The 23,685-nt window shown below is 51.2% G+C and overlaps 2 protein-coding genes across 3 annotated transcripts; one reads left to right on the plus strand and one right to left on the minus strand.

The window, feature by feature from the left end:
- Window positions 1-136: 136 nt before the first annotated feature.
- On the minus strand, window positions 137-21,774 carry FBXO44 (F-box protein 44). 2 transcript variants are annotated; one of them, XM_032709331.1, is made up of 7 exons: window positions 21,766-21,774; window positions 13,771-13,776; window positions 3,031-3,332; window positions 2,275-2,401; window positions 1,479-1,574; window positions 1,024-1,159; window positions 137-322 (listed from the first exon to the last, which is right to left on the minus strand). In XM_032709331.1, exons 3-7 carry the CDS (start codon window positions 3,287-3,289, stop codon window positions 176-178), a joined length of 765 nt encoding a protein of 254 aa, XP_032565222.1. In that variant the 5' UTR covers window positions 3,290-3,332; window positions 13,771-13,776; window positions 21,766-21,774; the 3' UTR covers window positions 137-175. The 2 variants fall into 2 exon arrangements, with proteins under 2 accessions (XP_032565222.1, XP_032565223.1); XM_032709332.1 differs by lacking the exons at window positions 13,771-13,776; window positions 21,766-21,774 and having other exon boundaries at window positions 3,031-3,467.
- Window positions 3,162-9,540, plus strand: FBXO2 (F-box protein 2). Its single transcript, XM_032709330.1, has 6 exons — window positions 3,162-3,606; window positions 5,454-5,727; window positions 6,802-6,928; window positions 7,025-7,120; window positions 7,454-7,589; window positions 7,992-9,540. The coding sequence occupies exons 1-6, from the start codon at window positions 3,445-3,447 to the stop codon at window positions 8,124-8,126; spliced, it is 930 nt and encodes a 309-aa protein (XP_032565221.1). The 5' UTR covers window positions 3,162-3,444; the 3' UTR covers window positions 8,127-9,540.
- Window positions 21,775-23,685: the final 1,911 nt, after the last annotated feature.

The raw sequence follows: 23,685 nt of genomic DNA on the forward strand, positions 1-23,685 counted from the left end.
ACATTTTATATTGGGTTACACAGTTCAATACAAAACAAGCTCTGCTGTGAACAAGGAAAACAAGCTGCTTGTGTTTGCAGGACAAAGGACACTCACCCAGGGGGTACAGACAAAAAGTGCACCTGAGGCCACCTGGTTACAGTCCTGAGGTAAAGCAAACCATTTTATTGTGCCTTCATGACAATGTGTGGGGCCCAATGGTGATGCTGCTGTTTGTCACACGGACCCCATACCATCCTGCCCAGAACTGGGTGTCCTGCCCTCCGTGCTGGAAGAAGATGTAGCGAACTCCTGCTGGGTAATTCCGGAATGTGTGGGAAATCTGGAGAGAAATAAGAGAGTTCCTCTTAATTTGCCTAACTAGACCAGCAGTGACCTGAACCTCAGACAACTACAGTCTGTGAATCATTGAGCTTTTCCTGAGACCAAGATACCTTTCACTGAAAGTGCAATACCCCTTGTTTAGGGGATGGGGCAGAAAAAGCCTCTCACTCAGCCTTCTGCCCTGAAATGTTCTATGATTCAAACTAACATTAAGCTCAATTCTTAGGTGCATTTGTCACATAAGTAACATCTAATGTGAATGTTACTTATGTGGTCGTTACAGAAAATCAAACCAGTTAAACGTTTAACAGTTTAAGAAAAGTTAAGTCTGCAATACTTGGCCATCCTTGCACAGTAGTTTTGAAACAAAGGTTTTTGATCTGGAAAAACAGCAATCTGCTCCTGTGACTTAGTTATTTAGACAAAAACTAGGTAAAACCCAGAAACAATTAAAAAGACTGAATACAGAAGCCCAGGGGATATTATCTAGAAAATCCTGGGCACCTAAAAAGGAACTTGACTTGATCAGGGCACCACTGCTTCTTTGGCATCATCAACAGCAAGGACTGACTCACCTGCTGTATAGAGGAGGCTGGAGAGCAGAGAAAGGTCCACTGGGACTTTTGGCCAAGTAAGACTGGCAAGACTCAAGTGCCACAAAACTGATATAAAGCTCCTGCCCCCGGGGTTGCTGCTCACCTCTCTCCACTTGGCATCACTCCACTGCTCGATGATCACACGCTCGGGCTCGAACTCATCCAGGACGCTGCGATCGGCCGAGAGCAGCTGCACCCTGAGCTCGTAGAGGCACCCACAGTCGAACCTGGCAGCATACCTGGGGAGGCAGAGGAACCCAGGGCTGTATGTACAGCCTTCACTTCCCCTTGGGGTTCAGAAACAGTCTCCAAGAAGATCCCTGTCTGTACACGGAAAGGACGGTCATCCCCATAGCTGTGGAGAAGTTCTGTAACTTCCCTTCCCAGGATTGCCACTTCCTTGCACCCCTTTAATAAGCTTAGATGTAGCTTATGCTTTACGTGAGAGCTACAACTCCCAAAGGATAAAGAACTGATTTTATAGCATGAAAAACTCCACAGGCCTAGCTTAATTCTAGGCCAATGTCAGAAATTCTAGTTTTCAGTGCATCCTCTTACCAGTCCTTGACTACAATTTCAGGCCGTATCTCATCCATCAGCTGATCTTGATATCCTTCATTCTTCAGAGTAATGAGCTGAGACTTGAGGCAGAGCCTGAAACAGCCATAGAAATACTCACAGTTCCTCAAAACATCTCTTCCCTCTCACTGTCCATGTCCTTTCCCTGACAGATTTATTGCCTGCCCAGGCATTGAAGGCCCACAAACCTGACCTGGCTAAGGCCTGCCTTTTCCATAGCCAGAAGTAGATAAGGAAATGAACTGAATTACCTTCACTCCCAGATAAAAGGGATAGTTACCTACAAGCTGGATTAAGAGGGGTCCCTGCACTTGTGTACTGGAACAGGAAACCACTGCCTAGTGCATGTAAAAGCAGCTAATCCTCCTCTGCTGACCCTCTGTTTGCATGACACACCTACCACTCCTGGAGGTTCCAGAGCCCTGTCAGGTAAGTGCAGCTGATTATGTTTGCCAGAGCCTTCACCTTTGCCCATCAACTCTGGCAGAGGAGAATTATTGTAACTATAAAATCCACATGGATGATTTTAACTATAAAAATTACAGTAGGTTCCTGGTAGAGACAGAAAAACTTGGCATATACTGCGACCAATTCTCTCAGCAGTACCCTGTCTCTTTAGACTAATTGGCATAAAGGCTTAATTAAGCTCCTTCCTTTTCCCACAGCTGGGCTAAGGTTCAGTGACCTGCCTCAAGCCATCTAACCATGGTGCCTGTGCAGACACACAGGGGAAAGGAGGTTTCCCAGCTCCAGATTACTGCAATCCAGTTCTTACCCAAATGAAGTGACAAAGTATTTGTGTACTGTGGGGTCTGGCATCAAATTTCCATGATCTCCAGGCAGATCCTCAATTTGCCATTGATTTCCACCGTTGTGGTCAATTGTCCAGTGCTGGAATTTCTCTACAAACACAGGTGTCCAAGATGAGGGTTAGGACCTCACTTCAGCTACCAGCAGGAGCTCTGCTTTCATTAAAGAGTCAGCTACAGGAGAATTCTATTAAGCTACGTGAAGTTTTCAGATCCACTGTATTTTTCCTACAACCTGGAAGTGACTCCTGTCATTAGGCTGCTTTTCATGGGGCTGTCAGCAGCTGGCACAGTAGGTAGCTGTGCCACATCACAAACCATCTGACCACATCACAAAGTCATCGTCAGCAATAAAGCAGAATTACTGTAGTCCTATTAGTCAAGTCTTTGATAACACAAAGTTCTCCAGCTGCCCAAACATTTACTGCCAATACCCGATGGTTTCATTACCACCTTGTACTTGCTGTGCAAATTAATTGTCACCGTCTGCAGTGCTGGGGCCTTGTGACTCCAGATTTTTCTGGTTGCAACCACAAAGCACTGGTAAATACACACCCGTCTACCTACAGCAGTTCTATTGCTGGTGTGGAGCTGGATCTGACCCAGCACAGCTCCACCAGCAGCTGGACAGTCCTGCAGCACGAGCAGTTGAGTCATGCAGGATATACTGACTCACTCTGACTTCTCGGAAACTCTTTAACTGCTAAAATAACGAAACCAACCTTCAGCGCAGGGGTTTTTGATTAAGTTTCTCTTCAAGTGGCAGAGCATGTAGAAGACCCTCCAGTCAGAGATGTTCCTGTCCAGGCTCTGCTGATAAAACCCGTCGCGCTGGCACTTTCTCTTCCAGAGGGTGTTGAGGTCCACCACGTCCCGCCACTGCGCGCACACCAGGCGGCAGCTGCGGAGCAGGTCCCGGGCGGGCAGCAGCGACAGCAGCTGCACCAGCACGTCCTCGGGGAGGTCGCCGATGGTTGTCATGGCTGAGGGCGGGGGGGAACCACAGCCCCGGGGCACACACAGGCTCGGCCTAAGGCAGGGGCAGAGCCACGGGCAGCCCGGCGGGCCGGGGCCGTACAGCTCCGGGTCAGGGCCCCGGCCCCGCTCCGGTACCGACCTGCGCCCTCCGGCCCCGGATGTGCGGGCGCGGCCCTTCCGCGGGGCGGGGGAGGGAGGAGCGCGGGCGGGGCCGCCGGGCTTTATCAGCGCGGCCCGGACCGCCCTCCCCGAACCCGCAGCCTTGTGTCGGGACAGCCCAGCCCGGCCACAGCCCGCCCGGCCCCGGCGCTCCCGCCCAGGTAAGAGCGCTCGGTGTCCCCCCGAGCCCCTGCGGGTGTCCCGGGCTGTCTCCGGGGACAGACGGGGACACGGCACGGGATGGGCGCTGCCCGCGATGCCGGGACGCGGATCGGTCCCGGAGGGTGATGCGGACCCGTCCCGGGGAGGATGCGGACCGGTCCCAGAGGGGATGCGGGCCTGTCCCGAAGGGTGATGCGGACCAGTCCCGGGGAGGATGCGGACCGGTCCCAAAGGGGATGCGGACCGGTCCCGGGGAGGATGCGGACCGGCCCCAAAGGGGATGCGGACCGGTCCCAAAGGGGATGCGGACCGGTCCCAAAGGGGATGCGGACCGGTCCCGGGGGGGGATGCGGACCGGTCCCGGGGGGGGATGCGGACCGGTCCCGGGGGGGGATGCGGACCGGTCCCAAAGGGGATGCGGACCGGTCCCAAAGGGGATGCGGACCGGTCCCAAAGGGGATGCGGACCGGTCCCAAAGGGGATGCGGACCGGTCCCAAAGGGGATGCGGACCGGTCCCAAAGGGGATGAGGACCGGTCCCGGGGGAGGATGCCGCGAACCGCGGTGGGAAAGGGAAGGTACCTCCGTCCCTCTCCCGAGCGCGGGAGATCCTCGCTAATGAGGAGAGCGGCGGTGCTCCATCAGCAGGCTGGGCCTCTGAAATTCCTGTAAGAGATCAAACCAGCGAGACTGCTCATGTTTCTGGTTTTGGGGTTTTTTTTGGTTGGTTGGTTGGTTTTGGGGTTTTTTGTTTGTTTGTTTGTTTGTTTTTTAAATTACATTTTAGCCTTCAGGACTGCGGTGGAGGGTTGGAAGTGGGGAGAATGGGAAATCACTAATGCTATCCCCAGAAAAGCCAGGGAATTTTAAATGACAGTTTAAATGTCTGTGCTGGCTGCAGTGCAGATAGAGAACACACGATGCTCTGCACCTGAACATCTAGATTTAGGATGCTGTTACAGCAGTGACTCTTTATTTCTTCCCTCCCTTGCCAGGTTTGACACTGCTGTATTTCTTCAAGTCACATGTCAGGATATTTGCCCTCTGTTCCTGGTGCTCTCCCAGGCTTAATGACTTGTTCCCAAGGAGTTTGGCTGCATCCATGCAGTTCACTGCAGTCTTAGCAGCTTCCCAGCCCCAGGACTCAGCTGACACAACAGCAGTGTCACAGTGCATCCGTCACTGGTGACAGGGGCTCTGAAACTGCACAATCATCTTTCCTTAGTCCTGCAGCACCTGGACCTCAGGGCAGCAGAGAGCTGTTTGGAGGCCAGAATTAGCACACACTTCTGACTTAATGGCTCAGGTTATGAGGCCATAGAAAATGGAATATTAGAGAATATCAACTGAGTTATTTTCAGCTCTGCTCAGACCTGTACTTTATAGAGCTCATGACTAAGGGGATTAAGTGCCAGCCCCCTGAGGGGAGCCTGTCAGACATAGAATGAACCACTGCAAGGGTGGCTGGCAAGATGCTCACCGCTGATATTTGGGTAGTGCTCTGCAGCATTTGTTATCAGGGATGTTCCTAAAGGTAGAACAAACACCCCCTCTGCCTCCCTCTGCAGAAGAAAAAGTTACTAAGAAGCTGATTTTTGCAGCAGCAGAGATTCTGGAAGGACTGATGCCAGTCTGGGAAACAAACAAGCTGCCCACAGTTGCAGATGTCAAGTACTTCCATTTTGTGGGGGGATTTAACTCAGGGCTTTCACTTATGACATAAAATATTCATCTGCTTCAGCATACTAATGAGTGTCAGGAGGCCCTGAGGTCAGGGAGAAATCTATGGCCCCAAAATCAAGCCTTCAAATAACACACTTACTTTCCCTTTTTTCCTACTGCCTCAGTATCTGACACTGCTGAGCCCAGGGATGGAGTCCCTCCCTGAAGCAGTCCTGATCCGAATCCTGGCTGCCATACCTGCCGTGGATCTGGTGCTGGTGTGTCGCCTGATCTGCTGCCAGTGGAAGAACCTGGTCGATGGAGCTGCACTGTGGATCCTGAAGTGCCAGCAGGAAGGGCTCACTGGGGCAGAGTCAGAGGAGGATGCAGAGAACTGGCAAAACTTCTACTTCCTGAGTAAGAAAAGGAAGAACCTCATCAAGAACCCATGTGGTGAAGGTGAGAGACAAGCACAACCTGCCCCAAGATTTCAGAGAGATAACCAGTCACAGAGAATTGGGCATTTCCACTCTTTGAAAGCAGATCTTAGCTGCTGTCAGGTTGCACAATTTTCTCCTTGCCCAAGAGTCAAATCACTCATTGCAGGCAGCCAAATCCTTTAATGGGCACGAAGGCCTTTGATAATCAGTCTTTGCAAAGGGCTTTACTTCACATTAGGTTTATATAACCTCTGCAGGGATCCAAATCAAGTTTGAGAGACAAAAATGTCCTTTGCAGAACCCGTCCAGTGCCGTAATGGTCGTGACATCTGTTTCTGTATTGCTTCTTGCCAAACCATGACAGGAGAGAGGAAGCCTTTCCCTGCTCAGGGGCCTGTCTGCCCTCAGCTCACCAGCCCTTCAGGCTTCTTTCCTTGGAGCAGCTCAGGCAAATCATGTTTTTCCCCTCCCCACACAGCCCACATACCCCACGTGCCATTATTCTGGATCCATGAGCTTCACTTCCCAGGGCTGCAGTAGCAATAAGCAGCAGTAAACAAGCCTCACAACCCAAGCAGCAACAATTTCACACATCACAGACCAGAGCAATATCAACACAGCTTCTCCATTTGACTCTGCAAGCTTTTCCAACATCCAGGCTCCCTCTGGCTAAGACCAGAAAAGCCCTGTGTTTAAGGCCTTACTGCTTCTGAAAATACCACTTAGCAATTTAGAAAACAGAAATAAAGCAATCAGCGTCTCTCCCCAGGCTGTTTCTGTCTTGTGACCACTGGAAGTGCTGATACACTGTTCAGAATACCTAAATCCTTTCCCTGGAGTACTTCCTTAGACAAACCTACAACTACACAGCCATTTTGCTGGGGAATGTTAAAGTTTGGTAGTAGTAAGCTCAGCCAGACTAAAGGTTTTTGCCTGACCTCTACTTAACATATCTGTAGTCTACATACAAAATTAGTGCTGTGTCTAACACTGCACCTTCACAAGCCAAAAGAAGGTTCCAGTGGGAGATGGTCAGGTTCCCCAGGCCCACAGAAACTAAGACTCATCCAAGTCTCTTCTCTGCCATTTGCAGAAGACTTGGAGCACTGGGGAGAGGTAGAGAATGGAGGTGATGGCTGGAAAATTGAAGAGCTCCCAGGGGACTTTGGAAAAGAATTCCCTAGTGAAGAAGTCCATAAATACTTTGTTACATCTTATGAGTAAGGCTGCTTTCTTCTCTTATTTAGGGAAGGGAACATTTTTGGTTCCCCCAGTCCCAGGAGAGACTGTGATACCAATAACATCTTGCCTTTCAGATGGTGTAGAAAGGCTCAGGTCATTGACCTTAGGGCTGAGGGCTACTGGGAAGAGCTGATGGACACAACCCAGCCTAAAATTGTGGTAAGAGACTGGTAAGTAGCAAGGATGCCTCAGAAGGCAGGCAGAGAGCCAAGAAAGAAAAGGAAGGGCAGGGAGGGCACGTACCTCGTATCTACAGGGCCTTAAAACCTCAGCTGCCAGGATGCCCTGGAAGTGGGGCAGGGCTCACAGGCAGCTCCCACAAGCTTCAAAGTGTTGGTGCATGTGAACTCCAAAGCCCTGGTTCCTGTTGCGAATGAGGGGAGGTGGTGGGCTGGGGCAAGAGCCATTAAGCAAGGCCCCAGTGACTTGGTGTGAGTGGAGAGCCCATGTTCTGGCTCTCTGCAGAGCTGCCAGGCGGTGCCAGCAGCGGGGTGTCCCTGCAGGTACGCGGGACGCCGCGACGCCGGCTGCCTCTACGAGCTCTGCGTGAAGCTGCTCTCGGAGAACGAGGATGTGCTGGCTGAGTACAAAAGTGAGACTGTTACCATCCCACAGGACAACGATGGCAGCTGGACTGAGGTGAGTTGCAGCCTCAGCAGGTGACACCCAACCTGCATGAATTGGGAATATTTTGAAGCAGAGGGAAGCAGGAAGGTTCTCCTGGAGGAGGAGAAGGCTCTGTCATGTGTTCTCTGGAGCCACCAGCCTGTGATTAAACAAAGGGATTATACTGGGAGGCTACCTTGCAGGAAACTTGGAAACTTGCTGAGTTACCACTGCAGGTGTAAAGTGAAGGAGATGTCCAAGTGGGAGAGGTTCTGAAAAAAAATAATGGGATCAAAGCTCCTTCCACTGTAAATGTCCCCATTGTTACCCAGCCTGGTAGGTATGACTGGGGCTGTGGGGCTGAAGGCTCTGTGCACTGTAGATTCATGGTGGTTTGATGCTTACCCGACAACCCTTTTGTCTCTTGTCCCCAAGATCTCCCACACCTTTTCCAAGTACGGGCCCGGGGTGCGCTTTGTGCGCTTTGAGCACGGCGGCCAGGACACGCTGTTCTGGAAGGGCTGGTACGGCGCCCGTGTCACCAGCAGCAGCGTGACAGTGGAGCCGTAGCCACGCTCAGCTGGGGCCTGCATGCTGGAGCTGACTTCCCTCAGGGCATCCCACGGCCCTTGGATGGTCTCTGCATGGTGCTGCTTCTGGCTGTAGAGCATCGGGCCCTTCTGCGTAGGAACGCGCCTGCAAGACGCCGGGAGCCAGCGCCCAGCCTTCCTCGGGAGGACTGTGCAAAGAGTGGGGATGGATCTGAGGTTGCACCACAAGGCTCAGCCTCACCACTTGCACTGATGTTCTCCATCAGACGGGAGATGACCTAAAAGTCCCGCAGACCTTCTCTCCTGAGCCATTAACCCCAAGCCAGACACCCCTCCTGCCTGCTCCCAGACTTGGGCACTCCTGAACTTAGAGGGGCACTTGAGGCGTATTTTCTGGAAGGTAAAGAGTGGAAGAAAGTAGGAAAGAAAAACATAGACCTTGTGCCTGAGAACGTACCAGGGAAACCCAGAGCCCTGTCACAGCTCTGTCACCAACTGCTTCCATGGCCTGCAGTGAGAACCTTGGCTTCTCCCATTTATAAACAATAGATGTCATTGCTTACCACAGAGGGGCTCTAGCTTGGCTGCCAAGTGCTATTAGTTTAATTTTTAGTGATAATGCAAAACAAGAGGGATTGGATCCTTTTCCCTTAAACTGTTCCCAGTATCCATTTATCAAGGCAAGTGTTGGGAACAGAAACCTGTCTGGTGTCCAACCCTGGGGCTTCATTTGGCTCCCTCAGAGAGATGACAACTGAGAGTAATTGCTGGGAGAGAGAGAGAGATGACAACAACTTAGGGAAATAGGTTAGGAAAAATTGGGGGGGGGGGGGGTCCAGGAACAAATGAAAACAAACTAACGTGCCCCTCCCTGGCCTCTGCATGCTCCATGCAAGTGTTTGGTCACCCAGTCTGACCCTGCAGGGAGGAGATACCCTGCACACACAAAGCTGTTTTGCCTCACTCCATCTCTGCAAGAAGTACCTGTCTGCCTCCTCCACGTGTTCACTGACAAGACAGCACTTCACTCTCCCACTTGTGCCTCTTGATATCACTCAGGGCTGTGAATCCCCATCCTGAACAGACCCCTAAGCTCTCCTGAGCCAAGCCTGTCCCTGTAGTTATTCCCCTCAGAAGAGCATCCCCTAACAGAGCTGCTGTTGCCTAGAGAAGGCACTTGTATTTTTGTGTCTCTGTCTGTCTTCCCTCCCTGGGCTGCCACTTTGCATCCAAGTGCCCCTTTACCTGAGCAGTGACTGCTCCTGCCTGCAGCCAAAGGAGAGCTTCCCCCTGGGCACTGTGCACGCTGCTTCCCTGGGCTTCTGCAGGGCTGCCCCTGGGTGCCCCAGGCACACAGGGCTCCCAAACCATGGCCACGCTGTGCCAGAGCCCAGGCAAACCTAATAAAGTGACACAGCTGTGTGTGGATCCTCCCTTGTGTGCTGGGTGTCTGTGTCCTGTGTTCAAGCACACGTTCTCTGTTTAGTTATGTGGAGCCACATCAGCCAGTCCTACCCAAAACCAGGAGTCATTATACCTTGTGTGGTACCACGAGTGTCCCTGGAAGAGGAACTGCTCTGTTCCCCAACCCAGCAGCCTGGACCCATTAGAAATGCTCCATGTGTAGCAGGTCTGCAGTGCAACAGCAAGCAGAAGTGAACTTACAGCACAGTGAGAATTCATGCAAGGCACAGAGGAGGCTCAGGAGGGTTCCTACAAAGCCCAGTCCTGCCAGACACCCTCCAGGTCAACAGTCACTGGCTCTGCTGTGAGCTCAGCTCAGGAGGCACCAGAACCAGTTCACAATTTACCTCTTTCCCCTGCATCCCCCCTGCACACACGGTCACACAACTGCTGCTTTATTCACCACAGCCTTTAGTGCAGCTGACTGGTTAATCTTCAATTCGCTGCCAACTTTCTGCCCCGCAGAAGAAACAAGCCCTTCATCTGTCCCTAAGGAATCAGTGCAGTGAGGGGATCAATATTCCACATCTTGATGCAATTGTTAAACTGAACCTTTCCTAATCCACCATCTCAGAGTCAGGATAAACCTCAGGATTAAGCCTTTGGATATTGTGGCCCTTGTACTTAGAGGGTAGGGCCGTGGTCCCCACTTTGGGCTTATCTAGGCTGAGCCACTAAACACACGCTAAACACACAAAGCCTCCCCAGCAGCTTTGTTACCATGAACAGCTGCCTGGGGGCTTACCCTCTTCATGCTGTTCATGTTGGCTCTCAGGGGCATCTTGCAAAGCTGTCCTGATCTTCCCACTCCCTCAGAGAGGTGCTTTCCAAGGCACTCGGTGCCTGCAGCCTCCCTGCAGGGAACAGCCACCTCTGCCCCCCAGTGCTGCTCCCCAAAGTCACTGCTGACCTCAAGGGAGCCATTACCACTTGCATTCAGCCACATTAGTCAGAATCCCAAAGCAAGTGAGTGTCTGGGTAAATGGGGAAAAAAAAATCCTGCTCACATTATAAATATTTTGTGCCAAATGCCTTTTGAATTTTGATCAAATACCAGAAGTGTGAACACACTGAGATCTGCATTGCACACGTACATCCAATTCCAAACTGTCCATTCACCTGTCAGAGATGGGTAATGGGCTCTCACATGTTCCAGACTTCATGGAAATTGAGATGATACAATTTCATGGGATTACAGAAAGTCAGTGCAACTGTGACAAAAGGGCTTGGATGTATTAAATCTCCCAGCCACTGCAGGGCTCTGTTACAGCTTCAATGCCAGTTCTTTCTGCTTTCTGCTGTGCCAACACCAGCAGGCAGCTGTGTTACACTGCACAGCAGCTTTTGGGAACACTGGTGACCAATGCAGAAATATGCTGTGCAGATAGGAAGATCTCTGACCTCAAGTAATTTATAACAGATATTCTAAACCCCCAGATTCAGAGTATTTAGAAATCTGAGCATTAAAACACAAAAATTGAGTGCTGCTGGAGCATTCATATTGTAGGGAAAAAAAAAAAAAAACCAACAAAAAAGCAACCAAACTGAAACCACACAAAAGGGTCCCCTCCCAGTCCCAGGTACAGCAACAAGAGCTGCAGAAAGGGCTCCTGTTCCCTTTGCACATCAAACCCACAGTGCACCCCAGCACTGCTGAGCTACACCAGACACAGAATGGAACTGTCCTCCAAACACCCCACATTGGAATGGACCAGCTGGATGAAGAGAACTGGAGAGTTTAAGACATGAACCCTTCACTTCTGGCCAAGACGAACACACCTCTTACCTTGGCTGCTCCAGTACTCAGAGGCACCAAGAGAAGCCCTAGCAGAGCACAACACAGAGCCCTGTCCTGCTCTCACCAGTCCTGGGTAGCCACCTGCACCTTGGTGGCTGCAGTTGTATGAGATGCCACTGTAATTTTTCTTTTCTACACAGCTGGTCCTGGCTATAAATGTCATTATAATATGGCCAGAAATACTTTAAAAGTGTTTGCTTTTGGGTTTTTTATTCTTAACAGCTTCTATAGCAAGTTTCTTGCAGAGGAACAGAACAGAGCAAGATGGGGCCCTGGCAAGGAAGTACTGTCATATATCTCTTGTCAAGTCTAATTGAATTTTTCTATATGAAGCATCTATTATTGCCCACCTGGGGGGCTGTGGACAGATGGAGGAGTTTTCTCCCCCACCAGGCAATTCAAGACAGGATGGGAGAGATGGGAGAGAAAATAAAAATAATCTATCTGACAGTTCCCCGTTGCTTGCAGCCCAGCTGTTTTAGCCAGTTGTAAAAGGGAGGATGTCTTAGGAGCTTGATTCCCTCTAAATCAAACAGCTTGTAGAGGCTGGGAATGGCACTTCCTGAAAGACAGGACAGCAGAGCATCAGTCACTCCTGCAGCAGAGACATTCAGCCTAAAGCTGCAGCTGAGATGAGAAGGGTCACAAATGGGACGGAAAACCAAGGACTTATCCTTGCCTGTCAAGAGCAGAACTCCCCTCAAGAACTGGACAGCACCGGGCTGGTGAACGAGCGTTCCCTGGGGCACACACCTCCCTCTGCGGTTCAGGCACAGCCGCTCCCTCACCTCCTCCACTGCTGTCCCACACCACACACACACCTCGGGGGGCAAAAGAGTGCACGTGTGAGCAGCCTCGGCACTGAGCTGACCTGATCCCTGCTTCTCCTTCCATCCAGCTGGCTCCTCCCGATGTCCTTGGGCAGCGACTGCCCTGCCCTCGGTCTCCTTACCTAGCAGGGAAAGAAGGACTCAAAGGTGTTTTCCTGCTGGGAAAGCAGCCGGGAAGCCTCACAGAAGCCGGCAAAGCACAAGGACAGCCCGAGGGAGCCGAGCTCCTGACACAGCAGCCTGCGAGCAAAGCGAAGGGTCACGGACAACCAGAGCCAGACACGCACGGTGCCGGTGGGTGAGTGCGGGAGGGATGTCCCAGGAGCAGGAGAGCCGGGCACAGCCGGGCACAGCCGGACACAGCCGGGCACAGCCGGGCACAGCCGGGCACAGCCGGGCACAGCCGGACACAGTCGGACACAGCCGGGCACAGCCGGGCACAGCCGGGCACAGCCGGGCACAGCCGGGCAGGGCAGCAGCGCGGTCCCGCGGCGGGGACAGCAGAGGGCACTCGGGCTGCAGGCAGGAGCCCGCGGGGCTCCCTCCGTGCCGACAGAGATGCACGGGAGATGTAAAGGGACCGCCCTGGATGCTGCGTTTGTGGGTCTGTGTCTGAGCTCTGCACCTTGTTTCTTCTGGCGGCAGCTCAGGCACGAGGGAGCGTTTTGTCCTCGTCCTGTTGCAGTGCCTGGCTCTGTTTGCAGGGCAACCTCTGCTGTGCAGACCCTAATGCTTATCCCTGCCATCGGGGACGCCCCACACACATTTTGGAAGTACGGTTGCCCCCTGGGCAGCAGACACAGCACACCTCTCTTGGATGCTGGCAGCGTTTTCAGCTGTAATGACTGATCAGAGCAGTGAAAGCTGCCTGAATGCAGATGAAGGCCTTTCAAATTCGATTGGAAGCAGCACAACTTGCTCTACACTATCCTAAAGCATTGATTTATTATCAGTATCACTCAAATCAGTAACATGCCTTTCCTTGCAGAGTATCTCTAACCTTAATCCAGCCACGAGTCTCAGAAGAGTCACCCAGAGCAGCAGGGCTGGCTGTGTCCCCACGTGCACTGTGCCCAGGCACACACAGCCCCCTGCCACCTTCCCTGCACACGGAGCTCGGCAGCCCTTCCCAGGGAGTCAGGAGTCCCAGGGACATCCCACATGCCCTTGGTTGACCTCCCCTGAAGGCACTCAGAGCAGCTCATCTGGAGCTGGTGCCTGTGCAGACCCATTAACCACAGTGCAATCAGTGCTCCCAGAGCGGCAGAGAGGCTGCAATAAAGTCATAGGAGAGCTCATTGGACTGATGGATGGTGGGGAAACATCTCCCTGCAGCAGGAACAGGGGCACTGACAGGGAGGGGAGCAGCTTTGGCAGTGAGGTGCCTCCCACTGAGCACCTTGTGGATGTAGGCACCACGTCCAGAAGCACTGAAATGCATCAGAGTACATAAACCCTGGTATCCCTGAGCACAGAGCTCCTTCTCTGTAGAGGAAGGGTGATATCAGAGCTCTGCCACTTGCAATCCCTGCAAAAGGTCCTGAAGTCAAGCAGTGCTGTTTCCACCTCACCACACACTGTGCAGCTCCTCCCGTTAATATTGACACACAAAGTGTTGCAAAACGAAGCAGATAAAATCCTGATCCAGATATGAGTAATGACTTTGCATTTTTTTGTAAATTAAACCTAATCTTGTGTTGATTTGTGCTATACAAGGAGAAATAATGAAACAGATTAAGATGAGATCTTGTTCACTCTTGCTGAACAAAAGCCAATTAATTACCAGCAGGATTATCGTGAAGTCTTTCTCGTCTCAGACAAACACAATCAGATGGAGTCTGGGTGCTGGTGCAGGAGCTCTGCTCATTGGACCAATAACTCTGCCTGGACGGAGGAAAACACTGCAAACACTCAGTGAACCACACGGACACTCCTGCCTTGCTTTTCCTCCAGAGAGAGAGGCACCAACACACACCTCTCCAACCACACTCCCCAGGCTTGTCTGCTCCAATTCCCCTTCTCCTGTTCAAGGCAGACCCCTCCCCACCCTCCCAGCACTCCTAACACAGATTCACCCAGACTTTTTTTCAAAGCTTTCTGGCTCCAAAAGCTTTACCATCTGCAAATCCTTTCTGCAGTCCTTGACCGTGCTGAGATGTTTCCTCTCTGTTATCCACACAAAATCCCTGCTCCAGTCTCTCTGCTACTTGCCTGGTCCCCAGCAGAGCCACCTTCTACCCATCTGTCTGCCATGATGGCAAGCAAAGAGGTTGTTCCTGCCTCTTTTCATCTGTCTTTTTTCCAGTATATAATACAAGTCTGGGGAAAATCAAGGACTGTAGGAAAAGGATCCAATGTCCCAGAAAAATGAGGGAAGGCTTGGCACAAGGACTGACTATGGAACTTGATGAAAGACTTCAGCACTGCAAGGCATGGCACTGGGGAGACACCCGTGCCCTGCTGGGCACAGTCACCACTGTGTGGGAGCCCTGAGCCCTGAAGGGTGGTGGCACATCACAGAAACAGTTGGCATGGAGCAGCAAATCCCAGTTCTAGCTGGGAAGCTCCAGGGTAGGAACAGAAACCAACACCAGCACATCTGGAAAAAGGAGAACAGCTGCGTTGAACTCACTGCCCTACTCCAAAAGTGAAGCTAAAAGCCACCCTACCCTGCCAGCTCAGGGCAATCCCCACTTTTGTGATGGCACCAAGAGCTCCACACATCCCACCAGGGGAGGAATCTCTAGCAGCCAGAAATAAAAGGCATTGAGTGAATTTGTGAACAATTTACTTGGAGAAAACACTTCTTACTTTCACACCGGGTTAAAAAAAAATAAGAAGTAAAATTAAACCCTGTCAAAGCCTGCAGCACTGGCATTGACAGACAAAAATGACTTAAGAGAAAAAAAAATGGGCAAGGAAAGTGATTTTCTTTGCCTGCATTGCCAGGGGAATTAAATCTTGTTTTTTTCCCCGTCACCACCAAGTGGAATAATCCAATATATTAAAGTTAATGTGCTTCTTGTATTTATTGCTGTGTATTTGACCTAACAGAATTTTATTCCTACATTAAGAATAAAACCATTCCGGAAGGCAAGCTGCAAAGCTCTAGATCAATTACCACCTTCTCCAACAGCTGAAAAGTGAGTTATTTCTTGTAAGAGAGGGGGGGGGAAAAGTAGAAAATAATAATAAAAATAAGAAATCCTTTCCCCTGTGCAGAGAGTTCTGCACTGCAGATCTGGTGGAGTTCGGCAATATCGAGTTTGGTTTCTAAGCAACATTTTAAGAAATCAGGCAGCAGCCCCAACCACCCTTCTCAGATGTTTGTGTCCCCCATCCTGCACAGCACACACTCGGGTACCCACCATCAGTGGGGACCACGTCAGGTTCAAGTGCACCCAGCAGTGACCTGTGCAAGGCAGCTCTTGCTGGTGAGCAAACAACACTGTGGGCACAAAGTCATGGAACACAGCACTGGGGTGTGAGAGAGCCAGGCAGAAGGGCACAGAGGCAGGGGGAGGACTCACTGATCCCAGCCCACTGAAATACTTATGAAAACACTCCTCGTACCCTGCCCTGGGACAAGCCTGCTGCCTGTCTGGGAGGGGTTTGACCAGCACACACAAACTGCCCCTCCTGTCTCACTATCGAGGCTCTGACACTTTGCTCAGGGGGGTTCACTGGACACCCGGTTCTGGGGATCCCCAGAGGCAACACCAGCTCCTCTGTGACACCTCGGGGGGCTGTTTACTGGAATATCTGAGGTGAGACCCCTCAAACCAGCCTTTCACAGAGAGCAAGGAACACCAATCCTTGCTGATGCCACCGTTTGTCACAGCCTGGGCTACACCACCTGGGGCAGGGGGTGCTGAAAACGTGGCACATTTGAGGAAGCACAGGGCTTCTCTAGACATTCCAGTGTTAGCAGGTTTTATGAGGAAAACCAGATAAAACAAAAGAAATTCTACTGTTTTGTTGCCACTGGGTGTTTCAGCTCGAAGAAATGAGAGGCTGCTGTAATGGTTTGACACGCTCCTCACAGGAAGGGAGATGCTGCTCACAGACAGTCATGAAGGTCAGTGCTTCTGTTCTTAGCAGAGAGTTTGGGATTCAGTATGGATAGAAAAGAGGTGGGGGAAAGGGGCTCTGCTAAGCCTAAAAGGCAAGATCATATTTACACACAAAAAGAGCATAGGATGCATTAATTCCTGACCTATATCTAGACAGTGCTTGCTCCAGGAACGTGAGCCATGATACACCCACGTGCTTATGCACTATTAGCAGATTTTATTGTCTTCCATGAGCCATTACTGCTATTTTAGCACAGGGATGGCAGAGACATAAGCCTGCCTTGGAGTCCCTGAGGCAGCCTGTGAGCACAGCCAGGAACTCCAAGCCCACATTTCCTGAACCACGCTGCCTCCCCATCCAAGCCTCACTCCCTGCTTTGTAGAGCCTCCAACACAGCCATTGCTGCTTGGAATAAAAGTTTGGACACAGTCAGCACACATTCAGAAAAAGTACTTCAACTGTTACAACTTCAATAAGACAAAGCCATTCCTCTAAGCAGACAGGGCTAACTGAGGTTTTTATTCTCCCTCATGCTATCACAGTAAGGACAGAGTTTTAGGCACTTTGAACAGAAGGAACTAGGAATTACTACACATGCATAAGTTTCAGTTACATTTAACTGTGACCTTCAGCTCAATTGCAACCAGTGAATCTGAGCAAACTAGTCTTTTTAATAACTTCTTGGAAGGTCTGTACAACTGGTTTGTACATGCAGCCCTAACGCTCACTTGCCTGGGAATTTTTAAATTATTGATCAGGACAAGAGCTCTCCCTTCAAGCATACTCCATCTAATCCTTTCATTTACTGTGCTTTTTGCCTGCATGCAAAATGAATGACATTTCATCTCATTTCCAAGTCACTTCCATGACATTTGCAGTGTCAAGGTCTACCTCCCTCAACAACACTACCCAGCTGGTGTCAGATGGGGAGGCACAGGAGCTCTCCCTCCCCAGCACGTCCTGCTGCACACACCTGAGGGGCAGAAAGTGCTGGAAGGGTTGTTACATCCACCAGGCAGAGAAACAGCCAGGAAATACCCTGGGGTGTCCAGAGAGTGTCTGACGTGTGAGGCTAAAAAAGGTCCACGCTGTCAGAGAGCAGTGCAGCACTGACAGTGATACCTGTCAAGGCACTGAAGCCCATCCTGCCCTGCCCTTGAGTCAGTGCCAGTGAACACCCCGAGCCCAGAACTGCCAGGCTTCAGCTTCAGCCACACACTCTGGCTCTCCTCCCTTATGGGTGACACTCACCAGCAATGCTACAACCCTCCCCTACACACACACGAGGAGCAGCTGCCTGAAGAGACCTCTGAACTGCCTGAATAATTTAATCACTCCCATTTCCCTATCTCCCCATGCTGCAGCCTGGCCAGGTAACTTGAGTCTCCAGAGGGTGTTAGAGCGAGAGGCAGAGGTGCTGCTGTTTTCCTAATGGCTTGTAAGCCATGACCAGAAACCCCAGCCAAGCTTTTCCAGGCTGCTTCCAAACCCTTCCTTCACATTTGCTCCTTCCTAAGTGTCATGATCTTGTGTATGGGGAGGTGGGATAGTCAGGCTGGGAGCAATTCCTGCCCAGATGAACTGCTGCCTTCCTTTGGACTGTGAATATATGTTCCATGCCTCAATTCACTTTGCTGCTCTGGTGTTTCAAAAGTGTTCAGGAAGCTTTCCTGGGAACCAGCCCTGCTGAGCTGTGCACAGGCAGAGCTTGCACAGCAAGCACGAACCAGAGCAGACAGAGCACAATAATGGGATGTAATGTATAACAGCCTGAGCATGTCCACAGGGACACATACAGAGACCCACACAAAGGGCCACAGTGTCTCCTCTCTGTCCTTAGAGTCCCAGAGAAAAGGCTCTGCTCCAGACACTGCCCTGCTTGCAAGGGCAATGCCACAGGGTGTTCCACAGCCACACCTGCAGCGATGCCTGCTGTGCAACTCACACCCTCTGATCCACTCTGCCCCCCACAGCAGTGGTCATTCCCCTCTCTGGGTCTTACCTTCGGCTCTGTTCATCACCCCCCAGCCTGGCAGGCTCCCACAGAACGCTGGTCTTCATCAATATTCACAGCAGCAATTCCCTGGCTCATCCACACAGGTAATCAGGAGTCTGAGGTTGGGCTCAGAGACCACAGAGCCCAATTAAATACTTGACACTATCACAGCCCCCCCCCCGAAACAGCCCTGGAGAAATTACCCTGTGTGTACCTGCAAATCACCAGATAAGGATGAACAGCATCTTCAGGAAACAGCAAATGCCCCCTAAAAAACCCAGCAGGCACCTGTGTTTGTACAGAGTGCTAGGGCTGGAGAGAGGGAGATAAAAGAGCAAAACTCCAGTGAGAAGCAAACTCAGTGTTCTCCTGGCATGTGCAGGGATGTGAGTGAATGGGACACACAGGGAGAGAGGTCACTGTCTCACTCAGGCACCCCAGCCCAGAGCAGACAGGACATGGTGGCACAGACCAGCCTGTGATTATCAGAGAGCCCAGAGTGCAGAGGGGGCAGGAACACGGCCCAGACTGTGTCTGATGAGCCAGGAGTGTGGCAGGGCAGGGATCCCACACACCACAGCTCTGACCAAAGAATCTGATGGTACTGCCTCAATATCCTGGGTGCTTTGGGGACTGGTATCCCCAAGAGAGACCCAGTCCCAGGCCAAGCTGCTGGGCTTCTTCCCAGCCTGGTCACCGGGGCTTTTGTGCATCCCACAGCAGTTTTCTCACCCCCTGCTCCCAGCCAGGGAAGGAAGCACATGATAGACATCAAGGACAGCTTTAGTACCAGACCAGAACCATCAATCACATCAGGAGTCAACTGACACAGACTCCACTGGGGCATTCATTTGCCACCTGGAAATCTTTTAACCACAATTCTGAAGACTGTATAATGACAGGGATGTTTCTTTACACTGTCTTTCTCAGGAATTAATTCCAGCAGCTTCATTATAAAGAATAAATAACAAAGGTACATGGCAAAGGACTCCTTGAAAGTCCAGGGGAACAAACTTCTCCTGCTCCTAAAGAGATCCTAGACTTTAAAAAAAAAAAAAAGGTGAAAAAAGAAAAAAAAGAAAAAAAGGGTAATGCTCCTGAAGAGATCAGTAAATAATGAACAGGAAATCTTTCCCCCTGCACTAAGTCAGTGGAGTTCCATGAATAATTCACAGCTGCTAAGGGGAAAAAAATGAATAGAAATGCCTTCCTGCCTCCTGAGCCCTCCCTCCAGGACTGGCACAGCTGAGCATGGAGTTTTTTCCTTCCTAGAAGTTAAGAAAAAGACTCCTGAACACCTCTGGGCTGCTGGATTTGATATGTTGCTCTGCATGGTTTCCCTTGAACATATAATTTCATTTTCAAAGTCTCAGGTGCCCACGTACAGACCTGGAGACAACTCCACCACCAGCTCCAACCCAGACCATGTGCTGGGGGAAATAAACCCATTTAAAGGATGGTGGTCATGCAGCAGAGCAAGGGCACCAGGGCAGGTGGCTGGATGCTGACATCTTTCTCCTGCTGTGTGCCAGACATCTCCTCTCTCCAGCTCGGCCAGCCAGGTCTTCCCAGTGAGAGCTCCCACCCTGTCAGATGGGTCTGAAAGCTCCTTTTAGCTGAGCTGCATCACTCTGTGGCTCATTCTTAACAAATAATAACAAATTATAGCTCCTTTCATTCCCACGGCTCAGAACACTTTAAGCTTCCCAACAAGCCTAAACGAGGTAATTAAATGACATTCCTCCTTTGAGGTAAGAGAAGGCTATTAAGAGATCCCCTCAGACCCCAGTGAAATGCATCCACTTCTAGATGGAATTAGGAGCTGGGAGTTTAACAAAAAAGTTATGCAGACACATTTTGCTTCCTAGGACTCCTCTAAGTTTCGACTCAGCCAGGACTTTCTCAAATTATGGTATTTGAAATTAAGTTGCCACCATAAATACTATGAACAATTTTTGTAATGTGACTGGAGGAATTAGAACCCTTTGCTATTTTGATCACAGGTAAGAAGAGACTTTCTAAGTCCTGGGATTTGTATTCACCACAGCCAAGAGATGTTGGCTGACAGCAGAGCTGGTATTCTCTCCTCAGGACATCCTGCCTTCACATTGTTCACTTCATTGCCTATCCCTGTAGGTTTGCTCATCCCCCCACAATGTTAATAATCAAAGCAGGGCTCTGGACATACTAAAATTTGCCACTATCAAACTTGTTCACATGTTTTTCTGCACTGAGCAAGCTGCACAGGAACACAACTCATGGGAGATAACTTTAGGTTGCTCCTGCTCCTCCTTGGCACCCTTGTCCACTCACACAACCCTCAGCACAACCTGCAGGCTGGAAGGGACTGATGAACTTGGGCAGGCAGTGCCTCACCTGCCCTCAGCACCCTCTCCACTTTCTCCTGGAATGACTGCAGGCAAAGGCTCACCTTTTGCCACGGATCAGAGAGGCAGGACAGACAGCAGGCAGCAAGAATGTGCTGTCAGGGTCAGCCCAGCCCCTGTGCCAGGGGAAGCATCTGCCTTTCAATGCAAATGATCAACTGTGCAAAGCAGCTTCCACAGGGAAGGGGGAAATGAATTCCTCCCTGATCCCCCTCCTGAGCGAGGCTTATCCCTGAAGCATGAGATTCAATTACCCTTATCATTATTGTAGCCTGCCTCGCTAGGAATGTTATTAGCGGTGATGAAATTATCCAGCCCTGTTTTACACTGGGAGGAAGCACAGCAGGCTCCTCACCACAGGGAGCAGGGGCTCTCCTCAGCACCAGGGGAAAGGCTCTTCTCCAAGTGCCACAGCAGCTCCTCCAAAGGAAGGGCCAGGACTGTTGACCTTAATTTATGTGACACTTCTGTCACTGAAGTCACCAGCTGGGGACTAAGCACACGATGGCCAAGTTGTCCTGAACTCCACCCTCACACAGAGCCAGGTATTGAGACTACAGTTCCTAATTCCATTCCATTTTTGAGCTCTGGCCCAGGCAGAACTTTCCCATTTTGTATGACTCGAATTGAGTTTCCTTCACCAGTGTCACAAGTCACCCCTGACCTGTAGTTGTGCTGGACAGAGCTCCAGTTGCTTCAGCGGTGTGGAGGTAACAGGAGATGTTTCTGATCTAGGGGATTGTGAGCTCTGCCATGGAAGACTGGAAACACACACATCTCGAGAAAAATCAGGTAGGGTTTCATCCCTGGAGATAGGGAAGTGATCTGGAAGCTGCAGCCCTGTGGCTTTGCAGTGTGAAAGCACCAGGTGCCCAGACTGGCCGTGCACCAAGAGGAGAACGGCAGGACCTGAGCATGTGGGGCCACAAGGACCTGGAGATCTGAGCACTGAGTGCAGAGGGACAGGCAAGGAGAAAGAACAGCTGTGTCCACCCCACAAGCAAGGCAGCAGAGCAGCCTCAGGCACACACAGCTCGAGGCTGCCCCAGCTCCACCCCTGCTCAGTTACAGAGGAAGTTCCAGCCGGGTATCATTCCCCTGCAGGGTGCCAGGCAACACAGGCTGTGGAGAGCAGCATTTCCCCCTGCTCTAGGACACAACTAGGATGCTGTTTCCCTTTCTCTGCTGCTCTCACCTCCTCTTGGGAGAGACCTGGAGGCAGGGACTTCTCAGCACAGGCAGCCCCGAGCAGCAGCAGCTCCCAGGGCTCATAAGGACTTGCAAACCAAGCTCAGTGTATCAGAAGCCAGCATATCCAGGAACTAATGGGGAAAGCAAGCCAGAGCCATCAGGGAGACAATTAGGTTTGAACCAAACAGATAATTCCCACCGTGTCCTTTATGGTCTTGTTAGGTTTGTTTTTATGCAGAGGTGGAATCAGCCCCAGCCTTGCTTGGAAGAAGCAAGCAATGAACAGTGAGAGCTCATGTATAGAGGGGGATTTGGGGTGCCCTGGTAAAATGGGAGCATAGATGTGTAAAGAGATAGAAAGGACAAGAGTGGGCCTTCAAAGGAGCAGAGGAATGCAAGCAGGCACACAGGGAGCTGATCAGCCACAGAAGAGATGGGGTGCTCAAGTCTGGCTGTCACTGCATTTCCAATCATGGATGCACACACATGTAGGCACACAAAATGACACTTGAGAACAGCAGCATGTGCACAGATCTGTGCTAGGGGAGTTTAACATCTCATCTCCTCAGTCTCTGGCTTCCCTTTGCACACTCAGCATCCCCTGAAGGGCTTCCCCATCTCTCCAGCCTCCAATCCCTTCTTGGCTCCTTCTCCCTTTGGAGCCAGTTTTAAATTCATCACTGTTTTTAAGGAAACACTTAAAGAACAAAGCAGAACTGATAGCTAAATTAAACCTGCTGAGAGTGCTTGTTTAATTGAAAATGCCATCTGTAATTTAAATGTCAGAGCTGGGATGGTTATTAAAACCCTCCTTGATTACCACGCCTCATTTCACAGTTTCAAAACAGACAAGAAAAAGCTGCAAATGGGTCATGTAACACAGCACCACCAAGCAATGAATAAGCCTCCCTGACAGACACCAGTGGGACCAAGCCAGCTCAGTCCTGCCCCACTGCCATGGCTCCTTCTCTCCTCGTCCCCCATGGCAAGACTGGCTCTCGCCTCTGCCCAGCACCAAGCTGCTGGGAGGGCAGCAGATCCTCTTTTCTCTTGGAGGATGATGCTCAGGACAGCCAGGCAGAGCAGCTGGGAATGCATTAATGTCTTCCAGGCCCAGCAGGCAGGAAGCCCTTGGAACACTGGGCAGAGTGGAGTCCCCTCCAGAGGTCCAGCTGCAGAGCAGAGAGGCAGCTCTGTGTCCTGCACTGGCTCTGTCCAGCTGCCAGGCATGTGCTCTATGCTGCCTGCTCCCTCTCCTGCCCTCAGCAAACCCACTGGCACTCCAGGGATGCTGTCCTGTTGTCCTCCTTCAGTGTGCTCTGCTCTCCACCCTGTACCCAGCTCTTCCCGAGGCAAAGGGGAGAGCAGGGGGCTGGTGGAGCAGGAGGAAAAGGAACGAGCTCATGCCCATACCAAGGTCAGAGAAATCAGTGCCTTGTCCTGATCCCAGCCAGCTCAGTGCTGGCTCTGGTGCAGGGGAGGGAAGAAAACAAATCAGCAGCTGCTGAAGTAGCAGCACCAAAGGCAGACTTGCATTAAACAAGCGCCATCCATCATTCCAACACCACAGTTTATAAACCACGGGGCTTCCATAAATTACAGGAGGAGCCAGAGAAGTGTGCAGGCCACCATCAGCACAGGCTGCAAGTCATCTCCTGCCTGCTCCTGCCCTCCTGAGGCAGCAGAGCCACCAGCATCCCCCCCTGCTCACTGTCAGGGAGGAGACTTGTCACAGCAGAGCTGGATCCACAGGTACCCAAACCCATCACCACCCTTGGGTTCAACAGCAGAGCTGCCTCCTGGGCCACTGGCCGGGCTGGGGGTGCCCCAGTGCCAGC

This window comes from Chiroxiphia lanceolata, chromosome 22 (assembly GCF_009829145.1).
Source record: "Chiroxiphia lanceolata isolate bChiLan1 chromosome 22, bChiLan1.pri, whole genome shotgun sequence".
NCBI classification, from domain to species: Eukaryota; Metazoa; Chordata; class Aves; order Passeriformes; family Pipridae; genus Chiroxiphia; species Chiroxiphia lanceolata.